This window comes from Phalacrocorax carbo, chromosome 2 (genome assembly GCF_963921805.1).
Source record: "Phalacrocorax carbo chromosome 2, bPhaCar2.1, whole genome shotgun sequence".
Classification (NCBI taxonomy): domain Eukaryota; kingdom Metazoa; phylum Chordata; class Aves; order Suliformes; family Phalacrocoracidae; genus Phalacrocorax; species Phalacrocorax carbo.
In genome coordinates, this window is record NC_087514.1 from 56,159,097 (window position 1) to 56,186,527 (window position 27,431).

Below are 27,431 nucleotides of genomic sequence, written 5' to 3' on the forward strand. Positions count from 1 at the left end.
ATAAACATTAGGCTTTACTTTTATCAAGAGATTCTAGCAACATCATAAACAACAGGATTGAATCTTGAGTCATTTGTTCATGTCATTGGAAACCGTAAATGGAATTATTGCCTTATTTTATGCGAATTCACAGGGAGTACTTTTATATATGGATCATGATTAATGCCTGTGAAGCTGCCAGAAGCCTCCTAGGGTTTGTTCTGCCATTTGTAACTAACTTCTTCTATGTGTTTTTGAACTTGTTACTGCAAATTTATCTAGAGAAATTTTGGACAGGTGATTTGGCACAAACTTGTGAAATTAGATGCCATAACCATGCTTTAGACTTCCCTCTGCTTGAAAGCAAAAACTCCATAATAATAGGTTCAGCATTTTAAGCTTTTTGGTTTGTTTTTTTTTTTTTTTTAAGCCCTCTTACGGATACATAACGTGGTGTTGCACAGCACACATAAACACTACCTGTTTTGGTCTTTCAGCTATAGCATTGACATATTGTGCTTCCCTCTAGTGACAGGTGACATTCTGAGCCAAAGCCTAATTTAAATTAACAGCCTTTGTCTTTATTCAGCTGGTTTTTCACATGCCCTGAATCTGCTAAATTAAACTATCAACTAGTACCGAGAATAGGCTTTCTGATGAGACATTTGGCACTTCTGCTTCTTTTCAGTCTGGTTAACTTGAAGCTTTCAGTAAGCATCTCTGCATGGCCGTAGGAATAACCAAAGGTTTCCAGCATCCTGGAGCTCCCTCATTATCCCATTACGTGGCTGTGTGTGGTGGGTCCCCCACACTTCCCGGAGGCAGCGGAGAATAGCTGGAGCCTTTATTTCGCTCTCCACTTCTTGCTGCATTTTGCCAAGGGCAATGGAGAGAAATGAAGAAAACCAAAAGTGCATTTTCCTGTTTGTGTGAGCTAGCAGCTTTTACTACACCTGTCACACAGAAAACAAGAAAGCAAGGATGGAAATTCTCGGGATACCTCCAAAGCATAGGACTTAGTGTCAATCATGATATTGGGCACATGCCCAGGGGTGCAGCGTAGTCTTGTGGTCACCATCTCTCCTGGAGCATTTGCATGTCCAAGCACAACTCTAAGTGGGAACGATGAGAAGTTCCCTGAATGTGATAGGAGGTTAACGTTATATGCCCCAGTGTCCTGGTGTTAGTAACAGCGTCATATTTTGGTGACAATTTCTTATTTAACGGGAAACTTGAGAGCACGCAAGACTTGTCTGTCTTATCTCTTTCACCTACAATAGTATTTTGTCCACGTTCCAGATCTATTAAGGTAAAGCTTGCCTTTCCTAGCCTGCTTTCACTGATGGGCTTCAGGTATGGCTGGGAGCTTTTAAGGTCGCAGGGCTGTAGGTGGAAAGCCACTACTGGGGTCCTATGCACCATAGGACTCTGTGGGGAATTGCTGTGCTGCATCATGCTGAAGAGAGCAAATGATGGCATGTCTTCTGAACTTCTTTACTGTGTACTGGGCTACAGAAGATTTGCGATGACAGGCACACCTATAGCTATGCAGTGGCTGAATTCACTCATCAATTCAGAAAGAGAACTACTCTTGGGCTTGTAGAAGAATTTTTCTTCTCTCATTTTAGCTCATAATTTAAACCAGATTTTCTCCAGGGATAGTTGTGTGGCTATATTGAGCAACTGAATCACATCCAAGAATGGTATTTTTTGTTATTGTCACAAGCCGATGTTAGAAAAAACCTCAGATCAGTGAAGTTAAATCAACAATGCACTTGTACCATGCTAAACATTATTATATAAATGACCCTTTAAACGGTTCCATGATGTTGCCTACTGAGTTTTTCCTTCTGTCGTAAGCAAGGACTGCATCATGAGGGATCAGTCCCTCCAACCCCTATTCACTATGTTCTTAATGGTAGTATTAGATGCAGTGTTCAGTGAAAGTGCTGAAGTGGACCTAAATGCTTTTGAACTGTCACATGAGCGCCTTCTGCATTAACTCTTCACAGGCCTGATTCTTTATGGTTTCTCCCCCTCCCCCACAGTTGGGAACTGCTCCTGTATTAGAATACTTGTAAAATATGCATTAAGGTAATGAAATTTCTATATAAATAAGGAGTAGGAAAATCCTGGTCAAAATTTTCTCTCAGAGATCTAACAGTAATGTGCTTTAAGGCTTCTTGAAAGTTCTGTCCATGCAAACCCTCTGTTTAATTTAATTCTTAATTAAAATCATTATTTTGTAGCATATCTTACTAACTATTTAGCAGGAGTAAAAAATGTCTGTGTCTAATAATTTTGCAGGCTTACAGAAATGTAGTTATCAGAAGAAAGATGTTCTTTCTTGGATACTTCCTTTTTATGTGACTTGAGTAGTCTTTTGTAATTTTTAAACATAATATTGTTTTAATTACCATGGTTACACACTGCTAGTGCTGATACAATTTAAAACAATTGCTTTCTGCTCCAATACTTAATACACTGTGAATTCATCAAAAATTAAACAAAAGAAGTTGTTTAATGCCCAATTTCTTGTCTGGTTTTGTCTGCTATTTACTGAGGTCTTGATACTGTATTCTTCATACAGGGAACACTCGTACCTGGATGAGTCCTAAATATTCAAAATACCAAATCCATCTGTGGTGGGTTGACCTCAGCTGCCTCTAGCTGCCAGATGCCCACCCAGTTGCTCTCTTACTCCCCCTCCTCAACAGGACAGGGAGACAGATAAGATGGAAAAGCTCCTGGATCAAGATAATGACAGGGGATCACTCACCAGTTGCCATCACAGGCAAAACAGACTTGACTTGGGGAAAACAAATTTTATTTGTTGCCAGTTGAAATAGATTTGGGTAGCAAGAAACAAGGACAAATTAAAACACCACCTTCGCCCTCCTCACATTTTTGCCAGGCTCAGCTTCACTCCTCCACTCCCAGCTCCTCTCCCCCTCTGAGGGGTGCAGGGGAACAGGGAATGGGAGTTGGGGGTCAGTCCACAACAGCTCTTCCCTGCCACTCCTTTCCTTCTCATACTTTTGCCCTGCTCCAACACAGAGTCTCCCATAGGCCATGGTTTCCTTCAGGGGTTGTCCACTGGCTCCAGCATGGGATCCCCCATGGGCTGCAGGGTGGATACCCTGGATATCACCGTGGTCCTCTCCCCAGCTGAAGGGGAAGCTCTGCTCTGGCACCTGTAGCTGCTTCTCTCACCTGGATGTCTGCAGGGCAGCTTCTCACACTTACTTCTCTCTCTCTCTCTCTCTCTCTCTCTCTCTTTTTTTTTTTTTTTCCTTCTCTTCTTTTCTCCTCTCCCTACCAGGCATTCTTTTGCCCTTTCTTAAATACCCTTTCCCAGAGGCACCACCACCACCACCTCCACCACCTTGGCTGAGGGGTTCAGGTGTCCCTTGGGGTGGGGTGGCTGGAACCGGCTGTGCCTAGCACGGGGCCACCCCTGCAGCCCCTGTCTGCCAGCACCTGGGCAGCTGCTCCCAGTACACCAGCCTTACTCACCTGTTTGTCTTGAATTAAGCTCTTACCTTCCCTGACATCAGTTTGTTGGCATTTCTGAAGCCACGTGTTAGTGAAGCAGACTACTGCATACATTTAGCTTTAACACAGTTGTATGAATTGGTGAGTGTCCTCAGCCATGGAATAGCTAGAAAGACCCTGACTTTCATGTTGCTTTCCTTTCAACTTTCAGAGCATACTGAAAAAATAATAGTATCTTCTTCCAATGTAACACCTCTGAGCCATAAATATCAAAGTGCTTTACAAACAGAAGGTTTAGTTATTCAAATCTGAGGTGTTGAGCAGGATTTTTATGATCTTCCACTGACAAGCGCCTAAGCCAGAAATTGAGCCGAGGTTTCAAATTCCCCAGGACAGGGGATCTTTCCACTAAGCCCTATCACCTGTGTGAATAAAACTGACCCACACAGGCTTCAGCTGATGGGTTTATTGGGACAAGTGAGCAAACGAGCTTTTGTTGACTTCAAGTCTCTGTCATGTTGTCTTTCTGTCAGCTTTTTTTCCAATTTGTCTCTATGGTTGACCTTTGAGATCCAGCCAGGAAGACCTGACAGGCATGTTTGCACCATCTAGTACAAGAGTAATTAATGTTTATAACATCTTATTAATGGCTGTCTTCTGGTTTTTCAGGTTAACTATTAGAAATGAAGTTCTGAATATCATGAGCCATTTACAAGTCAATGAAATTACTTGTTCTTACAAATACAACTTTGTTTAAAATGCAGTTGTGCTACCGGCAGACTTACATAAACATAAAGCAGCAGCTCGGTTATCAAGAAACTTCTAGCTTAAGTTGGTTATGCATTATATGAATATTTCTACGTTTTTTGTGCATATGTATAGCAAAGCCAGCAAATCATTTTTATGTGCATGTAGATTACGGGCAAAAAAATAAGCATCATCATAATTCAAGATTATAACAGGCAACCCCTAAACCATTCTGCAAATACAAAAGCAGCAGCTCTTCTACTGTTGCCTTCTTATTTGGTTCAATTCTGAGTTACAAATAAAAGCTTATGTTTTCTATCACGCAAATGGAAATTTTGATACTTAAAATATCAATGTGTGGTTTATATCTTTCTGGGTATTTCCTATTTTCTAAAATTAAACTATTATAAAACTTTATTTTAATTGTTAAATAAGGACAGGTCTGTGAATATTCAACGGTAAAAAGCTGTGGGAGCTATTGATTTTGAGGTGTTGTAGGCTCGTTTTGGGGGTTTTTTTTGCATTTTTTAAAATTGTCTTCCCGGTTTTGTTAATGAAAAGCACTTTTAAAGGTGAAAACCTGAGCACTCCACGAACTCCATATAAATTATCCCAAATTTTTTACTTTTAGAATTGTTACAGAGACAAGGGAAAGCCTGTGATGAGAAACTTCTGTGCTTGGAAGAAAACGGCATGATTTATAACAGATGTCAGCAATTTATAAATTCAAATTAGAGTAACGTATAAGCAGTGACTGTATAGCACTTGCTTTTTTTATTACTTTGTGTATGACCTTTTTCAGAGTAGCAATTATTTGCCATTAGTTCAGTTCAATTGGAAGAAAAACAATGCTTAATGGACTTTGAATCCTGGGTCACTGGTGATAGAATTAGGCAGTTTTTAGATTTATGTAATTGCTGTCATATGCAGTTCTGTAATTTGTCACACCAGCTTATTTCTGGTGGACTTCCACCAGCCACGTCTCCCGTGTATTCCTTGAACTGTGTGGTAAGACTAATCCAGAGCTCCTGAGTGACCTGCGGAGCTGGCTTGTGTCTCAACAGTAAAGCAACCGCCTGTGTTCGGCCAGTGAAACTGTAATCTGGTCCCAGCCCCTCTCCTTCACTCAGGATCGCAGGTACTTGAGCAACCTCCTGTAACCTCCACTACCCTGAATATTTGATGGCTGCTTTGTGTTATTCCATGTCAGTTATGGTTCTGGCATAAATGCACACGTTCCTTAATCCATTTGACAGGACCAAATTTAGAAGAAGGGAAGGAAGCAAAAGGACATAAACAAATGCAAAGTGACCTGTAGCAATTGAAGCGGGGGATGCTGCAGGCAACATAGGGAAATACAGTCCTGATAAATGATTAATCTTTATAACTAGAGAAAGGAAATAAACACAGGCTGAAGACTGTGTGTGGAAATAAAAGCATGGCTTAAAGGAAAAAAATGACACAGGTTTAACTAACCTATAATACACATTACACAAAAGCATGTTTCTTTTCATATTTTCTTCTTTATTCTGTGCTTGCATTCCTTTGTCTACACTTTTAGTTAGTTCTATCATATATTTCCGTATCTGAGGCAGACACCAAAGTCCCAGGTATATGCATTTTTGTGGGAATATTAGGACACTGTTAAATCTTACAAGGAAAAAGAGAATTAACTTTGATGCAGTTTACCAGCCACTACACCCCTTTTTCCCAGGGCTTCTTCTTCCTCCTTCACTGGAAGTTTCTTTCCTTGTTATAAATGTGTCAGAGGCAAGGATGGCCTGGTTTCCTCTGTATTTCATAGTACACTATAACAGTATAAATCCCCTTCATCAGCAAGCATATTTTCTTATGTTTGCTTTTTACAGGGATTGGTATAGCAGAGAACACTGGTCGCAAGTAACTTCTTCAGCTATCACAGGAAAATTCAAAGAAATCTGCCAGAGAGGGAGCAGTCTGGGGGAGTTCTTAAAGAAATTTTCTAGATATTGTGATATAGCAGGAAAAAAAGGCTGATATATTCAACCAACAAAGTCAACTGCATATACTCCTAATGTAGATACTTTTCAAGGACTTTCATGTATAAAGACATTATGTATAGTTTTTGAATGGGAAAGATAATCATCAAGAAATTCCTTTCATACAATGTGGCTTGATACACAGAAAACCAAAAATTACCTTACCTATATAATTTGTGGAAGTACTTATATCATTATAAATTAAAACATCCAAACTTGATGAGTGACCAAGATAGCATAGGAGAAGTTTGTATTTTGCTTCTTTTAAGAAAGTCTGAGTAAAGTCCTGTTCTCATTTGTGCTAGCTTGAGAAAAGAATCGGAGTTCAATGTTGCAACTGATATTGAGGCCCAATTTATTAGTCACTGACAGTATACAAATACGAAGATGGTAGTTTAGATTGGTGGGTGAAAATGCACCTCCATTTACTCAGTAGCTAGTAACTCCTCAGGCTTGTGTGAAGCTCCTGGAAAAGTCCTGAGGATGGACCTAACCTGAGGAAAGTTAAAGGGTGTATCCAGACTGACTGGGAAATATCTAGGAGGTTCTTTTGGGAAAAGGGTCTTGTCACAAATGAAACAAATGATCTTCTCAACTTTACAGTACCTACCTCTCATTTCATATTGTGCTTACATGCTAATAGTAGTTAACACGTAATACTGTAGTAGGAAGACAGAATATTCTGTTCCCTTTTGACATGTCTGGAAGTTCAAAGTTCCTTTTACCAGTTGTTACAGAGAATCTGATTCATTTATCAGGCTTATGCATTTGCGAGTTATTTGTCAAAACCGATCTCACTCTGCATCATTTGGTTAAGGTTGATTGCACGTGTCAGATCAGAAGGAATGGTAAATATTCATTTTAGACAAGTAACATTGATTGGTGGCATTTTCTCTTTTACATAGATTTATATGACCATGTTGTCCGGTCGTCTAGGTTCAATAAAGGCCTGTTTTCAATCCCCAGTTTAGCTAACACCACAGTACGTAACAGCTCTGAATTAATGTGGTTTGTCAGTAGCAATAGGCCACAGTGATAAGCAGAACACGCTGCTACATCTTATTCTGACTGATCTATGAAACAGCATTGCCCATTTATTCTTTTGCGCAACATAATAAACAGTCTCGGCTTCTACGTTCATGGTGGCTATTGAGCAGCTGAAACCTTCACTAATTTACACAACGGTTTATCTTTTCTCCAGCTGACTTCAGGGGCAACTCAAGCAGCGGTACCATAAAACTTAATGAGTTCAAACATGCTAAAGTGTCACACAACAGAGCAAACAGGGCATGCTTTGCCATTAACTTTAGTCACAATTAGAAGGTGATTGGGGCACTTACTGTACAAAAATACATGTACTGTATTAGTGTATAAAGAGCATGGTTTGCCATACTACAATGTCGTAGATGTATTCCAGCTATTTCCAGGAAAATGGGCTAGAATAAAATTTTTTCCCTCACACCAGAACTTCTAAATGTTTCTGCTGTTCTCCTGGGTTCCCATTTTTTGCCCTTTGAGTAGAAGAGTGTATGTTACGTTAATGCCATTTCCCCTGTTCGTGGTGCATGGTCAAATTATGTCTGTTATTCTCATGAATATACTTAATTATGAGCCAGCCACCTGCACCGTGTCATATGAAAGTTTCTGTATTGACCGTGTCTGTATTACCAGGTGGTTTCATGTTCAGTGAAGACCATACTGTTGTATGGTAACTGTGTGAAGGAGGTATGTCAGGTGGCCACAAGAGCAATTCCTCAGGCCTTCAGCTTCCTTTGTGTTGCCTGCGGCTCCTCAAATATGAGCAGCGTCTGGGCTGCTCACTGTATAAATTGGTGTAGAAGTCTGCTACCTGTGCCAACTTCCAAAGGATGCACCAGTTATGGAGGTACATGTCTGGTTAAATGTGTCCCTGTGTCAGATCAAGAGATAATAACATGGGCTTTGTTAACATATGATGGACATGTGATAGGAAGGGGCAATAATGACACTGTAAACCAGGTGTGTCATCAACTTGGGAAAAGGGTTGAATGCATGTGATAGATTCAATCAATAGGGACAATATATGCAACATAGGTCATTTGACTTTAATTTTTCTCAAAGATCATTCTGATCCACGTATCTACCAAAGGTAGATCTACCAAAGGTAGCATCTACCAGAAACAGGCACTTTATCTGCCATCTTACCATAGTAATTCTTCTGAGAGGTATTTGTCACAACCTTTTATTTTTTGTTGATTTACATATTCACGGAGGTTCCTGGGGTGAATTTGGGATAAATTGTCACTGCTGTATGTGTGAAGTGAAAAGTATATGTCTGCACTCTTTATTTTTCATTTCTCAGTTAGATGTGCTTCCTTCATGCAAAAGAAAGAAAATCTTAAGAACACATGCTTGTCTGTCTTTCGAACTCTCTAGAATTAGCTTGTCATGAAATGTAAAACTAATGTGTAGTTGTAAAAACCACTGCCAGCATTTTCCTCACTAGTGGCTGATGGCTAAGTAGATTTAGAAATGAAAGGGGTTATTATAAAGTGATTACTGAATAGCTAGGTATGTCATTTTCAACAAGCAACTAAAATCTCTGTTGCAGAATCAGAATGTAATCTTGTTTGTATCATTCATACTTAAAATCTGATTTTGATTGTGGAGGAGTAATCATGTAATGTAGGTAATTTGACAAAAATATATCAATTTATGTTTTTCTTTCATTCCACATTTAAATGTATTAGTATTTAAATGACTCACCATTCAGAGTATACCTATAAAATGACAACATAAAGAAATATTAGATTCAATTTGCATTGGTTCAGATTTAAATTTTATTATAAAGTGAAAAGTTAATATCAGCTCTCTCATGAAATAAAACATTGTGTAGTAACTAACACTTAAAAAATACTACTAACTTTAGAAGAGAGTTATTGATGATTAGACCAATATGTTTTGCAAGTCTGAACCCAGCATGAAGACATAGGCTTCATGGGATGTGTGTAGCCATGAAATGGAGAATAAGAGATGAAAAAGTTGAGGAAACTGTCTCATGGAGGATTATATCACTCATTAATGTTTCTCTATCCAGTGTATTACTGTGCTTGTAATAATACATTATTAAAAGCTAAAAACCAATGCCTCATCTGGTTTCAAGCAACAGCTGCACTTACCTTTCGTAAGTGGTGAGCTGGTACCGTGGATACTTCTTAGAACATGCTTTCAATGAATCTTCTATAATTGGCTAAATATCGTGGTTCTCTCCCAAGGATTCTTATATTTTTAGCTTGTGTTTCAGCTGGAAGGATCACAAAAAGAATTCTCCTAGTGATAAGCTGATATTAGTACTTTTGATCCTTCCTGGAAAAAGTAGACCTTTACCATAACTCACATTTGGTTTTGAGGAGAAGTGAGTGAGGATCCAAGCTGTCTCATTTTAACAACTTATCCTGCTCATTTTACTGCTGTGAGCTGTGAATATGTATTTTATTGTTATCTGAGCCCCTGTGTTTTGGAACTAACCAGTTCTGGCCACAAAGTACAGAAAAACCTCATGAGTGCTATGTTCTAATGGGTTAGAAATGAGACTGAGAATTAGGATTCCTTGGCTTTGTAACCTTCAGCAGATAACAAATTTCTTTTGAGCTTCGGTTTCTTTGTTTATAAACTAGGAAAAATGCTATTGTCATACATCATACAGATAAGGAAGGTTTAACTATACAGTATTTCCAAAGTATATGATAAAACCAAATCAGTAGAGGCACTATCTTCCATCTGGTTCCACACTGAAGAAGAATGGTGTTAGCTATAATCTCACTGACGGCAGGATAGTTGGAGAGATGCTAGCTTTTCCCTTTTGCCCAGTAGACTGCTGGCATCTCTGGGAGGATAAAGAGGCTGAGTAAGAGCGCCTGCCTTAAGTCAGAATCTTCAGTTCTCAGATGCTGGCAAGTGCTGTAGTCCAGAGACAGAAAACTCTCTGTGGTGGAGTTGCCCTGAGATGTGGGTTTTTATACTTAAGCTTTGTCCTATTGACGCCTTCTCTCCTTTGTGACACTGTGGATGCTGACCACTTTAGTGAAGGTGCTGAGGGAAGTGTATGCAGGAAGCTTATTCCTGTCTCTCAATGCTCCTAATTCTGCAATAACTCAGAAGGGTGCAGAAGGGATCCCCACAGGCTACTGCCCAAAGTTAGTATCCTGATAACTTTACGGTACTGTTGTGGTTTAGCCCCATTCAGTAACTAAGCCCCACACAGCCGCTCCCTCACTCACCCCATCCCAGTGGGATGGGGAGAGAATCAGAAGGACAAAAGTAAAAAAACTCATGGGTTAAGAGAAGAACAGTTTAATAATTAAAATAAAATAGTAATAGTAATAATAGTAATAGTAACAATAGTAATAGTAGTAGTAATAACAATAAAATAACAACAACAACAACAACAACAACATAATAATAATAATAATAATAAAAATGAAAAGGAAAACAATGAGAGAGAGAGGGGTGAAACCCAGGGCGGGGGGGGAACAAACAAGTGATGCAACCGCTCACCACCTGCCAACCAATGCCCAGCCAGTCCCTGAGGCAGAATTGCTGCTTCCCCCGGCCAGCTCCCCCCAGTTAATATACTGGCCATGACATCATATGATATGGAATATGCCTTTGGACAGTTTGGATCTGCTCTCTTAGCTGTGTCCCCTCCCCTCCCGGCTTCTTGTGCACCTGGCAGAGCAGGGGAAGCTGGAAAAGTCCTTGACCAGTGTAAGCACTGCCCAGCAACAACTAAAACATCAGTGTGTTATCAACATCATTCATGAACTAAATCCAAAACACAGCACTATAGCAGCTATAGTCAAGAAAATTAACTTGTCCCAGCCAAAATCAGGACAGGTACATACACCCTTGTGTTCATCTTCCTTCAGTGGCGTTTTGACTGTGGAAGACAGATGAATATAATTAAAGAAACATAATTAAAAAGAAGTAAAAATATAATTTAAAAAAACCCACATTTTTTCCAGAGTTTGCTCAAAGAAAAACAGGCATAGTCAGTCTAGTTTTCAGCATATAATATATATATAGTTGATTATTCCTTCCTCTTTTGGATTGCAGGTGACTATCATTTCAGTTTTGCTGTCTCATAGTTCTTTCTCTCATTAGCGCTGAAGCTCTGCAGGGCTTGCATCCCAACATTTTTTAAAGTGTCAGGGAGTACGTTTAGAAGACTGATAGAAGTGCTGCTTTTCTGTGGGAGGTATCTATTTTTGCAGAAGGAGGGACGTGTTCTTTTGGAAATGCTATTAGCAAGTAACAGTGAAAGATCAGTAAGAATTTTAAGTACCGTAACTTGAAATCTTTCCAGGAGATGCTGGGTATCTTCTGCGGTCATTTACAATTACCTAAATAATCTTAGTAACTATTGGTATCCATTTCTATGCCTGTGTCATGAAAGGAAGTAGAGATATCCCAGATGAAACCAATGTTTCAATTTTTTTACAAATTTGTGATTGTTCTTTGCTGCTTTTAACATTCAACCAATGTGCTGTGGTCCTAGATAAGGAAGATGACCAATCTATAATGTGCCCCTCTTTACTCCAAGGGATGTTTCTGGATCTTCCACAGCTTTGTGTAGCTTAGTCTTTGGTTTCACTGTAAAATGATTGGAGTCAGCAGGACAATGACATCAGCAACATAATGTTATGATTTTGATTTTGCGCATTTTATGAGTAATTTTCCCCTTTGTTTCTTCGTTTGCCTCCTCTTTATTTGATTCTTTTATAACCCAAATAATAAGCGGTATGAAAAATTGTGAAGGTAAAGTGCCCTTTTTCTTCCTCTTGTCCTAACTACAAAGCAGTTCTTTATATTAACAAATTTGATTGCTCCTTTAGATTTGAGATAGAGCTGTGTAAAATCAGTGTGTTTTTATGAACCTAAATAGAAATTTGTTAAAAAGCTCTGAAATTACACCACCCAAAATCTTGCCCTCTGTTTCGTTCCTCGCTGCACTCTGCAGTTTTTGGTAAATTCAAATTCCAAAACCCCTGATCTATTACCAGATTTGATAAATCATGTGGTATTTTGAGCAAAGAAGAGCTCTTTTTGAACTTCAATCTGTTGTTGAAGAACTCAGACGAAGAATAATTACAGTACAAAAATCACTCCATCACAGCTGAATGTGATCTTTCACAAAACAGTCTGACCAAGTTTGCGAATAACCTCAAATTGTTTGCAATCATGTATAGATTGGATATCAAATCAGGGCAAGCCAAACAGGTAAAATACTTCACCTACATTCTTGTTTGGTGTTGACTATAGATGTACAAATCTTGAGATTTGTTTTCTGAAAACAAAACAAATATGTTCGTGAAATTATGTCCGACACCCTCTGATACTGATGGTGGAGTACCATGACTCCCACTGTATTCGGAATTGCTGTGAAAAGATGTTAAGTAATTTGAACAAGACTGCTTAGGCAATCTGTGACAAAGCCTGTAAATATAATTATCATTAGTTAAATTTTGTGTTTAAAAGAGCTGTAGTGGATAACATTTTAAATCTCAGATGATTATGGTTTCATCTTAAATTTTTACATTTTCTTGCTCTGTTCATCCTTTACTTCCTGTGGAAGGACAATAGAGTCCAATCTGGAATTTATATCACAAGAGTTGTGATTACAGAGCTAAACCACACTAATAGTTTGCCTCAACAAGAAGTAAATTCTTTATTCCTATTGTTCAGATGTCTTTCAAATGGTACCTAACACATAACAGATGTCTGCAGCTAGTGGAGCATCATGGAGTGGCGGTATATCACCATGCTGTTCTTTTCTTCACCTCTTATTTCAGTAGGTCTGTGCAGTCTGTGGTGAAAAGACAAAACTTCCAGTCTGAGTTTTCATTCTAAACCCAAGTTTTGATGATCAATGACAGGATGCTAAAAATACACCTAAATGTCTCTGTGATTCTGAAATTGAGTTTCTGAAAAAGCATCGTACTTGTGGTAAGAGGTAAAGTGTGAAGTTCCAGAGAAATGAGCTGTGAATTGCAGCTGCAATGGAAATTGATCCTGTCTGTCAGTCTCGCTCCATATTCTCAGGAAAACAGAGAGGAGCAGAGAAGGAGCCAAGATCACCGATTAATTTGGATGCAAAAGTGCCAGGGGCTAGAACCCAGCTTGCTGGTCCCTCAGGTCAGAGCTGCAACTGTCAGACTTCACTGCTTGATACCCTCCTGAGGCTGGCAGAAGGAGAGCAGTATGAAAAATGCTGCAGGTGCCAGCACAGGAATTAGTAAGAACTACCTGGCTAAGCTTCAGGCATGACAGGCAGAACGCTCCTTTGGGAGGAAAACCTCTCTTATGAATTGGTAGGCCTTTTTTTCCCCATTCACCTCATGATTTGTACCAGTGAGGCATAAGAAAATAGCTGGAATACTGAGGAGCAGCAGAGGCTCTGTTCATCTAGAGAACTGCAGAGTGAGTGGAGAGGTCTGCCTCTATAACCTCCCTGCAGGTGGGCCTTTAGCAAGTAATGAAAAAGCAAAGGTTCAGCAAATAGCTGTTCTGGTATGAGGTGTGTATGTTGCATATAATACAATTGGTATGGCATATTAATCTTCTTATTCATCTTCAAAAAATGTGATTTCAGTTGTGATTAGCACTGTGAAATTACACTTGTCTGTGTAGCTGTGACTTACCTTACCTTATGCAAGATAACAACAGCAGACCTTTGCTAGGATGACAACCTTCAAGTACTACACGAACGGTTAGTGTAAGTTTTGTGAGCACAACAGCAGCAGCTCTATAGAATGCTTACTTTTCCACTTAAAGTTGGGAACCTGCCATGGGAAAGTGATAAAAAGATCCTGTAGAAAAGAAAATCAACAAAATGAAGTCATGATGCTGCGGTAATTAATTCAGCTTTCTCTTTTAAACCATAGTCATTAGCTGTCATTCTTTTTGTGTTGCTTAACAGTTTTCTTTCCCCAAATATCCTGTGTCCTTCATGATGAAGAGCATATACTTTCCAGTGTATTGGAAGTGATTTAGTGTGCTCCCAGTACCATATCACATTAAATATTTCCTCTGTGGCATGCAAAGATACCTCCAGAGAAGCTCAGTGCTAACTTGATCAAATGGAAACTTCTTTTTCTACCTATTGTTGCAATAACTGCTATTTTTGATGGCTGTTTTGAGCCACGTGGTTTTTTATTCCAAAAATTCCATTGTTACCTTAGTCTTTTTTTCTGGTTGAAAGTAGACATGTTTCTCTTCATGTCTTTCCTGCTTACTGTAGGAATTAACTGAATTTAAGAAAAAATTGTCATATACTTGTAGTGTATAGATCTGATATGACTGAAAACTCAACTATGTAAAGCAGATGAGGACTGATATTCTCAGGTCTGTAATGAAGTCATGTCTGATAAATGAAAGGAGTGTGGTATTGGTAAGAAAGATAAAGCAAATGAAGATAAAATAAAGCAAAGGAATTAGGTTTATTTGATAGAAGAAACAATAAAGCATCATCTATTCCACTAACCATGTCCATTTTGAGAATTTAAAATTGAGGCTGAGGACACAAGGTGGGTAAGTTCTTTGGAGTACAGGCCTGTATCTTCAAAGGCTCTTTCAAGAACAAATGTTTTTGTAGTATTGAGCCTCACTTTCTCAGTGGATGTTGCCCATAAAACAGCAGTTACTCCACCTGGAGCATCATATAAGAACTTGCTTTATTTTTCCTTAAATCTCTTTCTCTGCTTGTCCCAGGGTGTTTTTTATATCCTGCCTCTCCCTTTCTTTCCACTAAGTGCTGTCATTGACTGGTTGACATGTTAACTGGTTGTCACACTACACTTAACTCACGGAGGGGTCATTAGGGCCCTATCAGTTGCATACTCTCTGCATGGTAAGAAAAATATATGAGCTGCATAGCTATCCAATACAGTAGATTACAAAATCAAGTCAGGAACCAAAGCAGCCAGTGTATTTGGCTTGTCTGGTGAGCTTTATCCTGTGAATATCAACAAAAGCTGTACTGTCTCCGTCTTTCACAATCTAATCTCTTTTCCCTTGTCTGTTGTGTTGGAAGTGAAAATGCATCTGTCATTCTTACAGCAGTGACTTCGAGATTTAACTAGAGGGCTAACTTGTACTTTTTATTAAGGTAACGTGACAGAAGAATATCTTCCTCCTGGGCAGAAATCTTGGATAGGTTTTGATCCAGTTTTCTTGTACAGCCACTCGATTTCAGTTTTAAAATGCTACGAATTAGTTTTATGGCTCTAATAAAACATTTTCTCAGCTCCCCTGTGAATTTTCAGATGTGCCTACTATGGAACTAAGCAAGCTGTTCTATATTCTTGCAGCTAGGAACTTTGTTCAACTGCTTAATGTTCTGTGTCAGGGTCACCTCAATTTTGTTGATTTTCCAGTCCTATTTAGCCCATTCGGATAGCATTAAGGTTACACGATACCCATCAAATGTCCTTTGCTACTCATAGTCTTGCCTAAATGCAGAAAGGCTTAGAAGCTGATTTGAAACAAAAACAAACAAACAAAAAAAAAGGAAAACACCTTGATGAAATTTATATCTGAATTATGCAGAAGTAAATGCTTGAGGAAGACATGAAAGTCTTAGGACTTGCCAGTCTTTGAGGTTTGCTTCTCATTTATCTTAATTGTTGTAGCAATAGAAAATATCCCAAACACCCTAAACACCAATATTCTTAGCTGGGATATCTGAGTATGGAAGCAGGTAAATGGCTCTATAGTGATTTATCCTTGGTGAGGACATTTTTAGCAGTCAGTCTAGTCACTAGGAAGTAGGCTGGGATTTACTGAATTTGTTTTGCTTTGCCACTTTGTCACCAATTGGAAAATATTCTATATTGGTGATCAGCACTGTTGGGTAGTGGCAATTAATTTAAAAAAAAAAAAGCTGGAGGATTTAAAAGGGGAAAAGATATCCTGCTTTGTAGATGTTAGACAGAACAAGCAATTTCTTAACACCTTTTCTTCAAGAAGCTAAGATGAATGACATCTTTGAACAAATATTTCAAGCATGCAGGGATTTTATTAAAAAGTAAAAGATGAAATCCTGTGTAAATTGCTTGAGCATTCCTAGTGAAGACATGTTGATTAATAAACATGAAAGAGGGAAGATGCATATTAATTTGTTTACGTGTAAGAGGCTTCTAGCTCATTAAAAGTCTTCTAAGCATTTAACTAGTGAAGCAGTGGATAAAACCAGACATTGTCTTTAATCTTGTAGAGGGCTCCAGTATGGAAAACCCCTAGATTATTGCTAAATATGTATAATAACTCTATTAATGACAGTGTTTTGAAAATGTGGTGGCTGTGTCAATGCAGTGGTTTTGCTGTAATATGGTGGAAATTTGAGTTCACTTTTCTGTCTCAATTGCTGGCACCAGTAGGACTGCAGAAAATTTAACTTCATCAACCACAGTCTTTGGGTTTGATATATAGACAGCCATAACTTCCTGGGTATGATTTTGTTAGGTGTGATTTATGGCTGGTAATCAAATGGGAGATCTCTAGGAAAGCTCAAATGCAGTAGGATATTGGCTGATGTGCCTCCTGTTGTTTCTTGTGATTCTTTGCTAAATCACTACTACAAACTGAGGTATTTGCACTGTTTATTTTAGATGTGGTAAAAACAAAAAGCTAATAACAACTAATGTTTATGGGAAAAGAACCCTATGGACTCTTTTAAAGGAATTGGAGTATTAACTTAATGTCCTGGCCAAATAGAAATTGAGAAATTGCACTCAGTCTGACTTAAAAACAAATGAATAAGAAATAGCTGAAGAACCACCTAACACTTTCTCTTTGTATGAACAGTCCTGGGAGAAAATCACCAGGTATTTGCAAGTTTTCCTTAAAATTACCTTTTCTTCTTAAACACTTTTTTGTGAAGGTTTTTGCTCTAAAAGTGTTAACACAAATTCATTTTTTAAAAATGGACATTTATTTTTTGCAAGCAATGGGTAAAAAAAAAAGTGTCATTTAAACTGTATCATGCAGTTTGAGTTTCAGCATAAAAACTTTCTGGTATTTTGTTTGTTCTTCATTTTTCATCAAAGACATGTATCTCCTTGTCTCACTGTCTTTTTTTCCTGGTTTTTCAGAGACCTACGCTTTTATTGTCATTTGCACTATCAGAGATAAAGCAATGAATTTCTGTTTCTGCTTATATGTCATATTTATAGAACTGTATAACTTATTACTCATGTTACTTACTATTATAATATGAATAAATAATCACAGCAGAATTATGTTGGTAATTTTGCAGATCCAATGCGTGGGCCACGAAAACTAGAGGTTGTGGAGATCAAATCTAGACAAATCACTATTTGCTGGGAACCATTTGGATATAATGTCACACGTTGCCATCGATACAACCTCACAGTCCATTACCGTTACCAGGCTGGAGGACAAGAGCAAGTGAGAGAAGAAGTAAGCTGGGATACAGAAAGTTCACATCCCCAGCATACAATTACTAATCTGTCACCGTACACAAATGTCAGCATCAAATTAGTACTAATGAATCCCGAAGGACGAAAGGAAAGCCAGGAACTTGTAGTACAAACTGATGAAGATGGTGAGTTTTTATATTTATATATACGTACACATTGTACATGCATACTACCTAATAGTCAATATGCTTTTCTATATAAGTGCATGTTCTACTTTCACTAAAATCTGTAACAGATTTTCCACCAACTTCAGAAATTTTAAGGCAGTGAAGGGTCCATTAAAAGTGTTAGAATGATCTTTTACATCACCTATAATACCACACATCATTTAATAATTTCTGCATTAAACTCATAACTTGTGCTTGAACTATGTTCTGCCTCTTAGAAGTTCCAGTATCAGGTTGAAGAAATTTTGGGTGATCATCCACAGTGTCCTCATGTAAGCTTTTCTGTTGAGTGATATGCTCAACATTAAATATTTGTTCTTGATTTGCGGTTTCAATTTCTCTAGCTTTGGCTTTCTAACCACTGGATGCTGTTAGTTGCATATTCAGACAATATATTCTAGATACAGACATGAAAATATAAAGATACTCACTTCCTTTTAGTAATTTTCAGCTAGTGTGGGGTTTTCAGGTCTCATTTTCTTATTTTGAGCAATAACATAATTTATGAGTGTCTTTTTTGAAGCACGGACAGCAGAATTGACTACTGTGTCTCTGTAATGCTCTAGTAATATTGCATGAAAAGGTTCTACCATCCTCCTAAGTCCTCTGTGGCATTATTGTGATTATACATGCAGAGTTTACAGGAGCTCTGTGAGCTACAATACCGAAATGGGACTTCCTTGTTGAACTGGTCATGTACCAGGAATGGGTTTCACCCTTCCAGAGCACTCTCTGCTTAGGGCCCTCTACAAGTGTACCGTACATTTTTTGACTTTCCTTTTAGCCATTTTAAAATGCATGCTGTTCAAAGAAACCTTATTGAATGACTGGCATTGCTTTATATAACTGATGTGTCCTCCTCCCATTTTAATTTGCAATCTGAACAGGAATAGCTTTGTATTTTCTTCCAGATCAATGATAGATTTACTGCAACATGTTGGAAAGATTTCTAGAAAAAACTTCAGCAACAATGAGTTCCTCTTGTAATAAATACTTGAAGTCTGTCATTTAAACCTATTAAACCATTTATTATTTGCCCTATTGGTTTTGTGTAGTACTAATTTCTAATCAAAATATATGAGGGAATAAATTAAACAATTTAGGAATGTACAGTTGTTAATGCAACAGATTTGACAAAGCATAGCTAACAAAAAATTATTTAATTAGAATTAATTTTGCTGTCATCCCCTAATTTTGATTTGGTTCAATGGTAGGATGACAAAGCTAAAGTCCTTATTGTTATCTGGGCCGTTTATGTATTTTCTCTAAAATTTTTCATAACGTTTTCTTATTCCCGGCCCTCTGGAACTTTATATTATTCCAAGGCCCATTGAAAATCAGCATCAATAGTTGAAAAAATACCTTGGATAAAATTTACAACTTTTTAGTGTGCCATACACTTTCATTAAGGTACATAAATCAGGATGTAACACAACAGAGTATACTGACCCAAATAATCATCATCATTTTTTGAATCACACAGTCACGTAGGTTGCAGGGGACCTCCAGAACCCATTTAGTCTAGCCTTTTGCTCAGAGCATATCAAGAGCAGATTGTTCAAGATCTTGTACAGTTGAGTTTTGAGTATCTCCATAGATGGATATCCCACAACCTCTCTAGGTAATCTCTGCCAGTGTTTCACTGGCATATGGCATATATATATACATTATACATATATACATATATATACACATATATGGCATAACTGCCCAGAGTTTATGGCCTTCAGATAATTTTAGAGGGTTACCAGTGTTTTGCTGTACTTACAACTTATTTACACTATATTTAATCCCTCTGCCTTTACACATAAATCATTAACCCCATGATTCCAAATTAGTTTTACCAGTTCTCTCCTACACAGAGGCAAGGTTTAATGCCCAGACTTAAGGTTGCTTTCAGGGCATAATCTTACTGGTCCATACAGGACTGGTAAGCCAGTTCAGAAACCATCACCTGTGCCCTTGGAGCTTCCCCTTGGTAGAGAAAGGGACTTTGCAGAGAGCTATGGAGTGGTGATAATGAAGTCTCAAGCCATGTAAACTCCCAGACCAACACCACGGAGGAGGAGGAGGAGGACAGTGCTCTACCAGACCTAGCAATAGGAAGGAGTCACCAGACGTCTTCCTTTCAGATCTTCCTATTCTTTAACCATTTGGGTAAATTTCAGTAAGGGGCCTGAGAAGTTAATTCAACCACTGCAGCAAGTAGTTTCCACCTTCTTCCTCTAGCATGTGGAAAGTGTTAAGTGTACCTTCTTACTGGATTTTTGCATACAGTTCATGGAACAGTGCTAACCCATCAATACCTCTTGCCTCACAACAGTCCTGTGTGCATTTTTTAGGTTTTTCTTGTCACATTCCATTGCAGGTGTTGTTACAAAAATAAAATCACAGATACGTTCATGTGCTGTTTACACATCTTCTCTGAAAACTGCATTGAGGTTGGCTCAGGGATAATGTAATTGTTGAAGAACAAACAGGAAACAGAAGTAGATACCTCAGAGCAGTTGACATACCTTTTATCAGAACCTTCTGACATCCCTGACTCTTCAGAGGTCATTCTCATAAATTACGAGATTTTAAGAAAAATGCATAATGTCAGATTTTCAGTTTGGCTGCTTCATCATTTCGTCATGTTCACCCCGTTGTAGGTCTTCAGGTGGAATGTCAGTGAGCATCACTGTTCTATGCAACACATGTCTCGTCTTTCTAAGCTAACCATTTTAGTTCAGTCTGTTGAAACTATACTTCAGTGCTTGCCCACTTTCATATAGGAATGTTTAATATGTTTTTGATATGGGACAGGAACACTGTTGATAAGTAGGTATCACAAACAGATTTTATTTACAATAATTTATATTTGAGATATCACCTGATTCCTTTTTAAAAGCTGATTTGTCCTTGTCTTTCATCAGTAGTGTTTTACAGGAAAAGTGCAATGCTCACTAATTCCTTCTTACACTGAAGCAAGACATATCTTTCCTTAACAGCACTATCTTGTTAGATAAATCTTTCTCCTCCTGAGCTTCCCTGGCCTTTGCTTCAGTCTTGGGGAAATAATAGTGGGATGGTTTTTATGCCTCAACAGCGCAAATATTAAGCAGAGTGTCTCCTTCTGAAATTTCTCTCAAAACAGCATTTTTTCCTGTTTTTATCCTTTAGTCCCCAGTGCTGTGCCACTTGAATCCATTCAAGGGAGTACTTTTGAAGAGAAGATTTTTCTTCAATGGAGAGAGCCAGCGCAAACATATGGTGTGATTACTTTGTATGAGGTACCTAGCATTTTCCCATGTTTTAATTTTTATGTATAGTTTTGATTTTCAAAAGTGCATAATGAGTAAGAAAATTTTTTTTCCAGTTAATGTAAAATGAATCTTCTTTTTGAAGAGAGTAATACTTACAAAGTAATAAAATCAAATATGTAATGTAGTAGTGAATTATGCAGGACCCAAAATGTCCCTGGGTTATCAGCTTTAAGAAAACTGCTATTTTTAGAACCATGTGATAGAGCATTCTCTCTAGTAATGTGGATCAAATATTTAAAAGAGTGAAAGACAGATCTTAGTGAATTTTTAAAAAAATAAGAGGCATAACACAGTGGTGACAGTCAACATCACATTTAGATAAGACTCATTACGGGAAGCCTATTGTAACAGAAACAAGCAGACATAATTAAAAAAAAAGCTAGCATTTTTTAAATGCAAATTCAACAAAATTATATGTTGTTAGATGTCTAAAAATCTCTGCTTTTCCTCATATGGAGCCTCTGCCTGAATACCTTTTAGAAAAATTGACAAAAGACTGCACAGATTAAGCTGTCAGACAGTAATCACTGTTAAGCTTCTTACCTGACCTTACTACAAGATTGGTATTGAAATGCTTTGTTTAAAAAAAAAAAAAAATCACACCTAAATGAGATATGGTGTAAAAGAAAAGTTAAATTGAATGGTAACCTATTGATACTGTTTTGAAAACTATTTTACTGTAAGAGGATAAAATGTTATGAAAAAGTATGAATTGATTTTTTTATAAAGCTAACTACTTTCCAGCTAGTTCAACAGTTGCCTATCTTCAGGGATCAGAATGTTTTAGTTAATATGTTAATGGCTTTTATTGATGTTAGGCTTTATGTACATAGAAACACAGAGTGATGAATCATCTTTCTACTTACAAATATGCATGCATGTCTAATTACATTGCTGAGGAGTATATGCATTCTATACATGCAGTTCATTCTTAAATATATATGCATACGTAACTCTCTCTCATCCAATGGGCGTTGTGCAGGTGTATGCAGAGATGGAAAAGAATAGCTTGGCCAGACTTTCTAAGGTAGTCAGGACTGTGCAAGTCTCTGAACATCAAAAGCACCTAGTGGTCCGACAGTGAAGAGAAGAAAAGAAAACAGAATACTGATATCTCCTTATTCTGTTTATCTAATACACCTCAAAGCCGGGACGGGGGGAGCAAGGCAGTCAGTTGAATCAGAAACCTGATTTAATTAATTTTTAAGTAAAAGATACCAACACACTAATGCAAACAAAGCATCCCTTGTTTTAAAGATGCCAACTCAGTCCAGTCAGATGGTTGAATATGAACAGACACGTAGTTGCTGCAAGCTTGTTTGTCAATACTTTTTCTTCCCTGATGTTTACTTATAAGCCTAAAATGTATCACAAAGTTTTTATAAATATGACTGGTAAGCTACCTGGAGGCCAACAAATATACACAGTGAATCACAGGGACGTTTTACCTGTATGCTTCAGGTGGAATAGATAAGTATACTTCAAGTATATTTTAACTAACTGAATTATCTCACAAGATAAGATCCAGACAAGTTAGATGAAAGTTAGGTACCTGTGTTTTATAGGTTGATTTAGACTATGCATAATGTCTCATTAGGCACCTCTCTGGCTGATTGTTGAGCTGTCAGGGTAATGCATCCAGTACAGCTCAAGATCACCCAAGCTTGAGAAGTGAGGTGTCTAGCTCCTGCCTATGCCTTGTTGCAAGACAAAGCTTAAACAAAGAGGCATCTAAACCTTGGCTCTGTGTACATCAAAAACTCTGATCTAAAAAGCATAGCCCCTAAAGCTGCTCTTATACAAGCATATGCCATATTTGGTGTGTTCATGAGCACTATGGTGCTCATGGCATTCATCTTTCAGAGAATGGCCTAGCAGATGAGCACTAACGTAGTAAGGGGGAGGGATTCAGCCTGAGGAATTCCCCGATTCATGATAATCTGCCTGCAGGGAAGTGACTCAGGCACAGAGGAGAAGCAAGGGGTGAATGCTCCTTCCATTCACCTGTCACCCCCCACTAGGTTGTACACAACCAGGGGTGAAAGAATTGTAGTGCCAGGAGGAAATCAAGTAGGAGAGTGCAGGGTGCTTTAGAGTTGAAGACACACAGCTTGGGTGAGGCAAAACTGCAAGGATGTAAGCCTGAGTCAGACCTAGGAGCAAGGTTGCTCTTTCCAGGGCAAGCTCTTCAGCTGGTAGCCAGTTTTTACAGGGGCAGCCTTAAGACTACAGCAGCAGACACCATCTTTCACCAGGAGGTCCCAAGGTCTTGATCCCAGCAGATAGAGGCACTTAATGTGCAGTCCTGAGTCTGCCTCCCCGCACCCAGAGAGAAAGTTCAGTCTCACCACTGTGTCTAGGATTTCTTACTTTGAGTACCTAACTTTCTGTGTTGTTAAAAATCTCATAATGTAAGTCTTTTTCTGGGGCCAGGCTTCCGTTTTTAGTGCCTGAAGGAGACAGTCTTTTAATATATGTGGTGGGAAAAACTGTGCATTGAAGTATCAGGTATTAATGTATTCATTGCTATTGTGAAATTAAGTGCAAATCCAATTATTTTGCCAACATTTGAATAAAACAGCATTTAGATGAAGAAATGACATAATGACAAATTATACCATTTTGCTCTTCTATTACCAGTACAGGTCAACAGTTGTAAGAATAAAGGGATTAGTCCTTTGGGCAAGGTTTCATCTAAATTGGATAAAAATAGTCAACATCCAGTGAGAAAATGACACTTGTGCCCTTTTTTTTTCATCACTGCAAAGCTGAACTGGCATTAGCAGTGGTGGACATAAGAAATTAGTTTAAAAAAAAAAAAAAAGTAGGAACAGTCTTACAAGTAGGAGTGAAATACAGGAACAGTGCAAGTTCATTTTAACCAGGCAAAACACTTCATTTTTCATGTGTTCTGCATGATCCATGGAAGAACTTATTTCATTACAGAACATCATCCTCTTAGCTATCTAATAGCTAAACATTGCAAAAAATGTATGAGTGTCTAACATAGAGTGCAGAGGCTCTGAAAGCCTGGTATTATTTTGAATAAAACTGAAGTGAGATTTTGGAAAATCCAGTTAAGAATCATAGAAATATAGAAAACAGAATTAAAGGGAGATGCAAGAGGTCATTTCCTGCGGCAAAATAGGATCAGCTGTATATAAAACATAGTTGTGATGTAGTTGTCTAACCTGTCTTTTAAAATCTTCCAAAAAAGTTATGGCCCGCTGTCCCACAAGCAGACACAACAACACTGACTGTCAGAAGGGGACATCTTTTGGGCAATATGTAGCCTTAATTTCTTTCCTGATAATAGTTCAGATATTTCGTAGTGTAATCTTCTGTCTTCTCTTACAATTAGGAAGCTTAGTTGAGTGGTTTTTGAGGCTCTTCCAGTTCAATTTATGGATGAGGAGTTGTAGAGGATCTGCCTGTATCTACCAAAATAATGTCAGGGTTTATCTCAATGGTATTGAAATTTTTATTACTAATTTTCAGCACTTTATTGTTGTTATATTAAATGGATCATATATAAATCAATTTTCATTAAGTCAGAGGTTTCAGGAAATTGCAAGTGTTTAAGGTGTGTAATGCCAACACTTAGATGTTTCTATGTATTGTTCTATGTGTCTTCTTAATTATAATGATATGGAATAAATATAGCAAAAATAATGTCAGTTATCACTTTATATAATAAGAGTGTTGGAATTATTTGCATACAAATGAAAATTTAAAAGTAAAAAGGAGGGATGAATCATTTTTACTTTTTAATTTTTTAATGGATTTCATATTTTTAAATTCTCATTACAGTGCATGGAAATTAGTAATTAATAGAAGAAATCTGGATCAAGTTTTACTGTGAACTTATATTAACATTTCTAATGAAAACTAAAAATACTGTTTGAATCAAAAAAGGAACTGAGGATACAGTATACACTCTGCATATATTACTTAACATTTTATCTCTCCTTTCCTTCAAATGAGAATTTGACCTAGGTACAATATAATAACCTGAAAATTTCTAAATTAGCACTTACAATAGCTAAGCTTCAGACTAAAATACGAGCTTTACCCGCTTTCTGAAAAAATTGCCTTAAGCTGCCCTTATCATCTTTTACGGATAATCTTATTCAAAGCAAAGTGTAATTATGGTGAAGTCCGCTGGAACTGGGGGCTACACCTTCTGTTATTCACTTACCTGTTTTTACCTGGTTGTTTTGGTTTTGTTATTGTTGAAGAAAACCAACAGTAAGATGATTTCAAAAAATGACACTGGTGAAGCTAGCATCTTGAAGGAATTAATGTAAGCCTGAACCCATCCTTTAGAGTTATAATCTAGCTGCCTCTAAGTCTCTGTATCTATAAAAGTAATAACTCATACCAGTTATGGCTGAGTTTCTGTGTCCCTTCGTGGGATTTGGGATTTGAGGAGTGTAAGAGAGTAAGATAGCTTATCATAAAGTGTCTGACAGCGCATACATCAGAAGGGTTTACTGGATAAAGATGCAATCTCTGTCCATCTGCTCAAGGCAGTTTATAACTTTCTTATTCTTTTGCAGATCACCTACAAAGCAGTCAGTTCCTTTGACCCAGAAATAGATTTATCCAATCAAAGTGGAAGAGTCTCAAAGCTAGGAAATGAAACACACTATCTCTTTTTTGGACTGTATCCTGGCACTACCTACTCTTTTACAATCAGAGCCAGCACAGCTAAAGGCTTTGGACCTCCAATCACAAATCAGTTCACCACTAAAATATCAGGTACTTGATTAAAGAATGTTATTGTTTGCTTGTGATAATAACATGGGTGATTATTTTGTTGTTTACTTCTTGTTTAGGACTTAACAAGCAGGAAGTTGAGAAAGTAAAATACATGCTCATCCCGAAAATGTCAAAGTGCCATACATAAACATATCTGAAAAACTTCCCAGTGCTTAAATATCAGCTCATACTTTGAAATCCGTATTCACAACTGTAACTTATTGTCATGGTTTTAGCTGGGACAAGTTAATTTTCTTCACTGTAGCTGCTATAGTGCTGTGTGTTGGACTTAATATGAAAATAATGTTGATAACTCACTGATGTTTTAGTTGTTGTTGGGTAGTGCTTGTACTAGTCAAGGACTTTTCCAGCTTCCCCTGCTCTGCCGGGTACACAAGAAGCCGGGAGGGGAGGGGGACAGCTAAGAGAGCAGATCCAAACTGTCCAAAGGCATATTCCATATCATATGATGTCATGGCCAGTATATTAACTGGGGGGAGCTGGCCGGGGGAAGCAGCGATTGTGCCTTAGGGACTGGCTGGGTGTTGGTCGGCAGGTGGTGAGTGGTTGCATCACATGTGGTTTGTTTTTCTTCCCTTTTTTCCGGGCTTCATTTCTATTAGCATCATCACCACCACCACCACCACTACCATCATCATTACCATTATTACTATTTTAATTATTAAACTGTTCTTATCTTAACCCATGAGTTTTCTTGCTATTGCTCTTCTGATTCTCTTTCCCATCCCACAGGGGTGGGGGGAGTGAGTGAGCGGCTGCATGTTGTTTAGTTGGTGACTGGGGCTAAACCACGACAGTCCTTTTTGGCACCTAACGAGGTGCCAAACGGGGTTTGAGATAATAACACAGAGTGTTTGAGATAATAACAGCTGCTGGTCACAGCATAGACTCTGTTCTCAATATTAGTTTATCCGATCTGCACCATGCTCTTGTTTTTGCTGTGCCTGTTAAAGATTGGTGTTGGTTTTTGTGGTCTGCTGTGCTCTGCAGTGATTAGTGATGTTTCGCCTGGGAGAGTTGTTATTAAAACACTGGCCTTGAGTTTTATTTGGTATTTGAGGTTTACACTGAAGCTGTTACTGTACTTCAGGTACCACCTCATGGAGACAATTAGCAATTATACTTCCTCCTCCGAGAGATTTTTTGTGGAGGAAATACAGAATGGCACCTTAGTTACCTCGTTCTATAATGCCTCCTCCCTTATTACAACAACTTTTCGGTATCTTGAACATCCTTGGGTAGTTAAGATGCATCTCTTGATATTTCTTTGGCAGAGTGTTTAGGTTTTGTCTAAGGTTAATAAGCAATTTAAGAATATCATCTGGAGACCTGCCCCAAGGCTCAATAGTTATGAGTGGCAGGGTGTGTGGGATAGTATGGGCAAATACCTAGGACGGGGGGCACCTCCAATGTTTTGCAACTTCACCCCTGAACAAGTGCAGAATCCTGAAAAACTAGTAG

At 38.1% G+C, this 27,431-nt stretch overlaps 1 protein-coding gene across 9 annotated transcripts in view; it reads left to right on the forward strand.

Annotated features, from left to right (window-relative positions):
- PTPRM (protein tyrosine phosphatase receptor type M) overlaps nt 1-27,431 on the forward strand; it is a 495,715-nt gene that overhangs the window by 246,315 nt on the left and 221,969 nt on the right. For all 9 annotated transcript variants that reach the window (XM_064442974.1, XM_064442975.1, XM_064442979.1 and 6 more), the window contains exons 8-10: nt 17,533-17,841; nt 21,046-21,155; nt 25,748-25,949. In XM_064442974.1, coding sequence (XP_064299044.1) covers nt 17,533-17,841; nt 21,046-21,155; nt 25,748-25,949 — 621 coding nt within the window. The remainder of the gene's footprint in view (nt 1-17,532; nt 17,842-21,045; nt 21,156-25,747; nt 25,950-27,431) is intronic.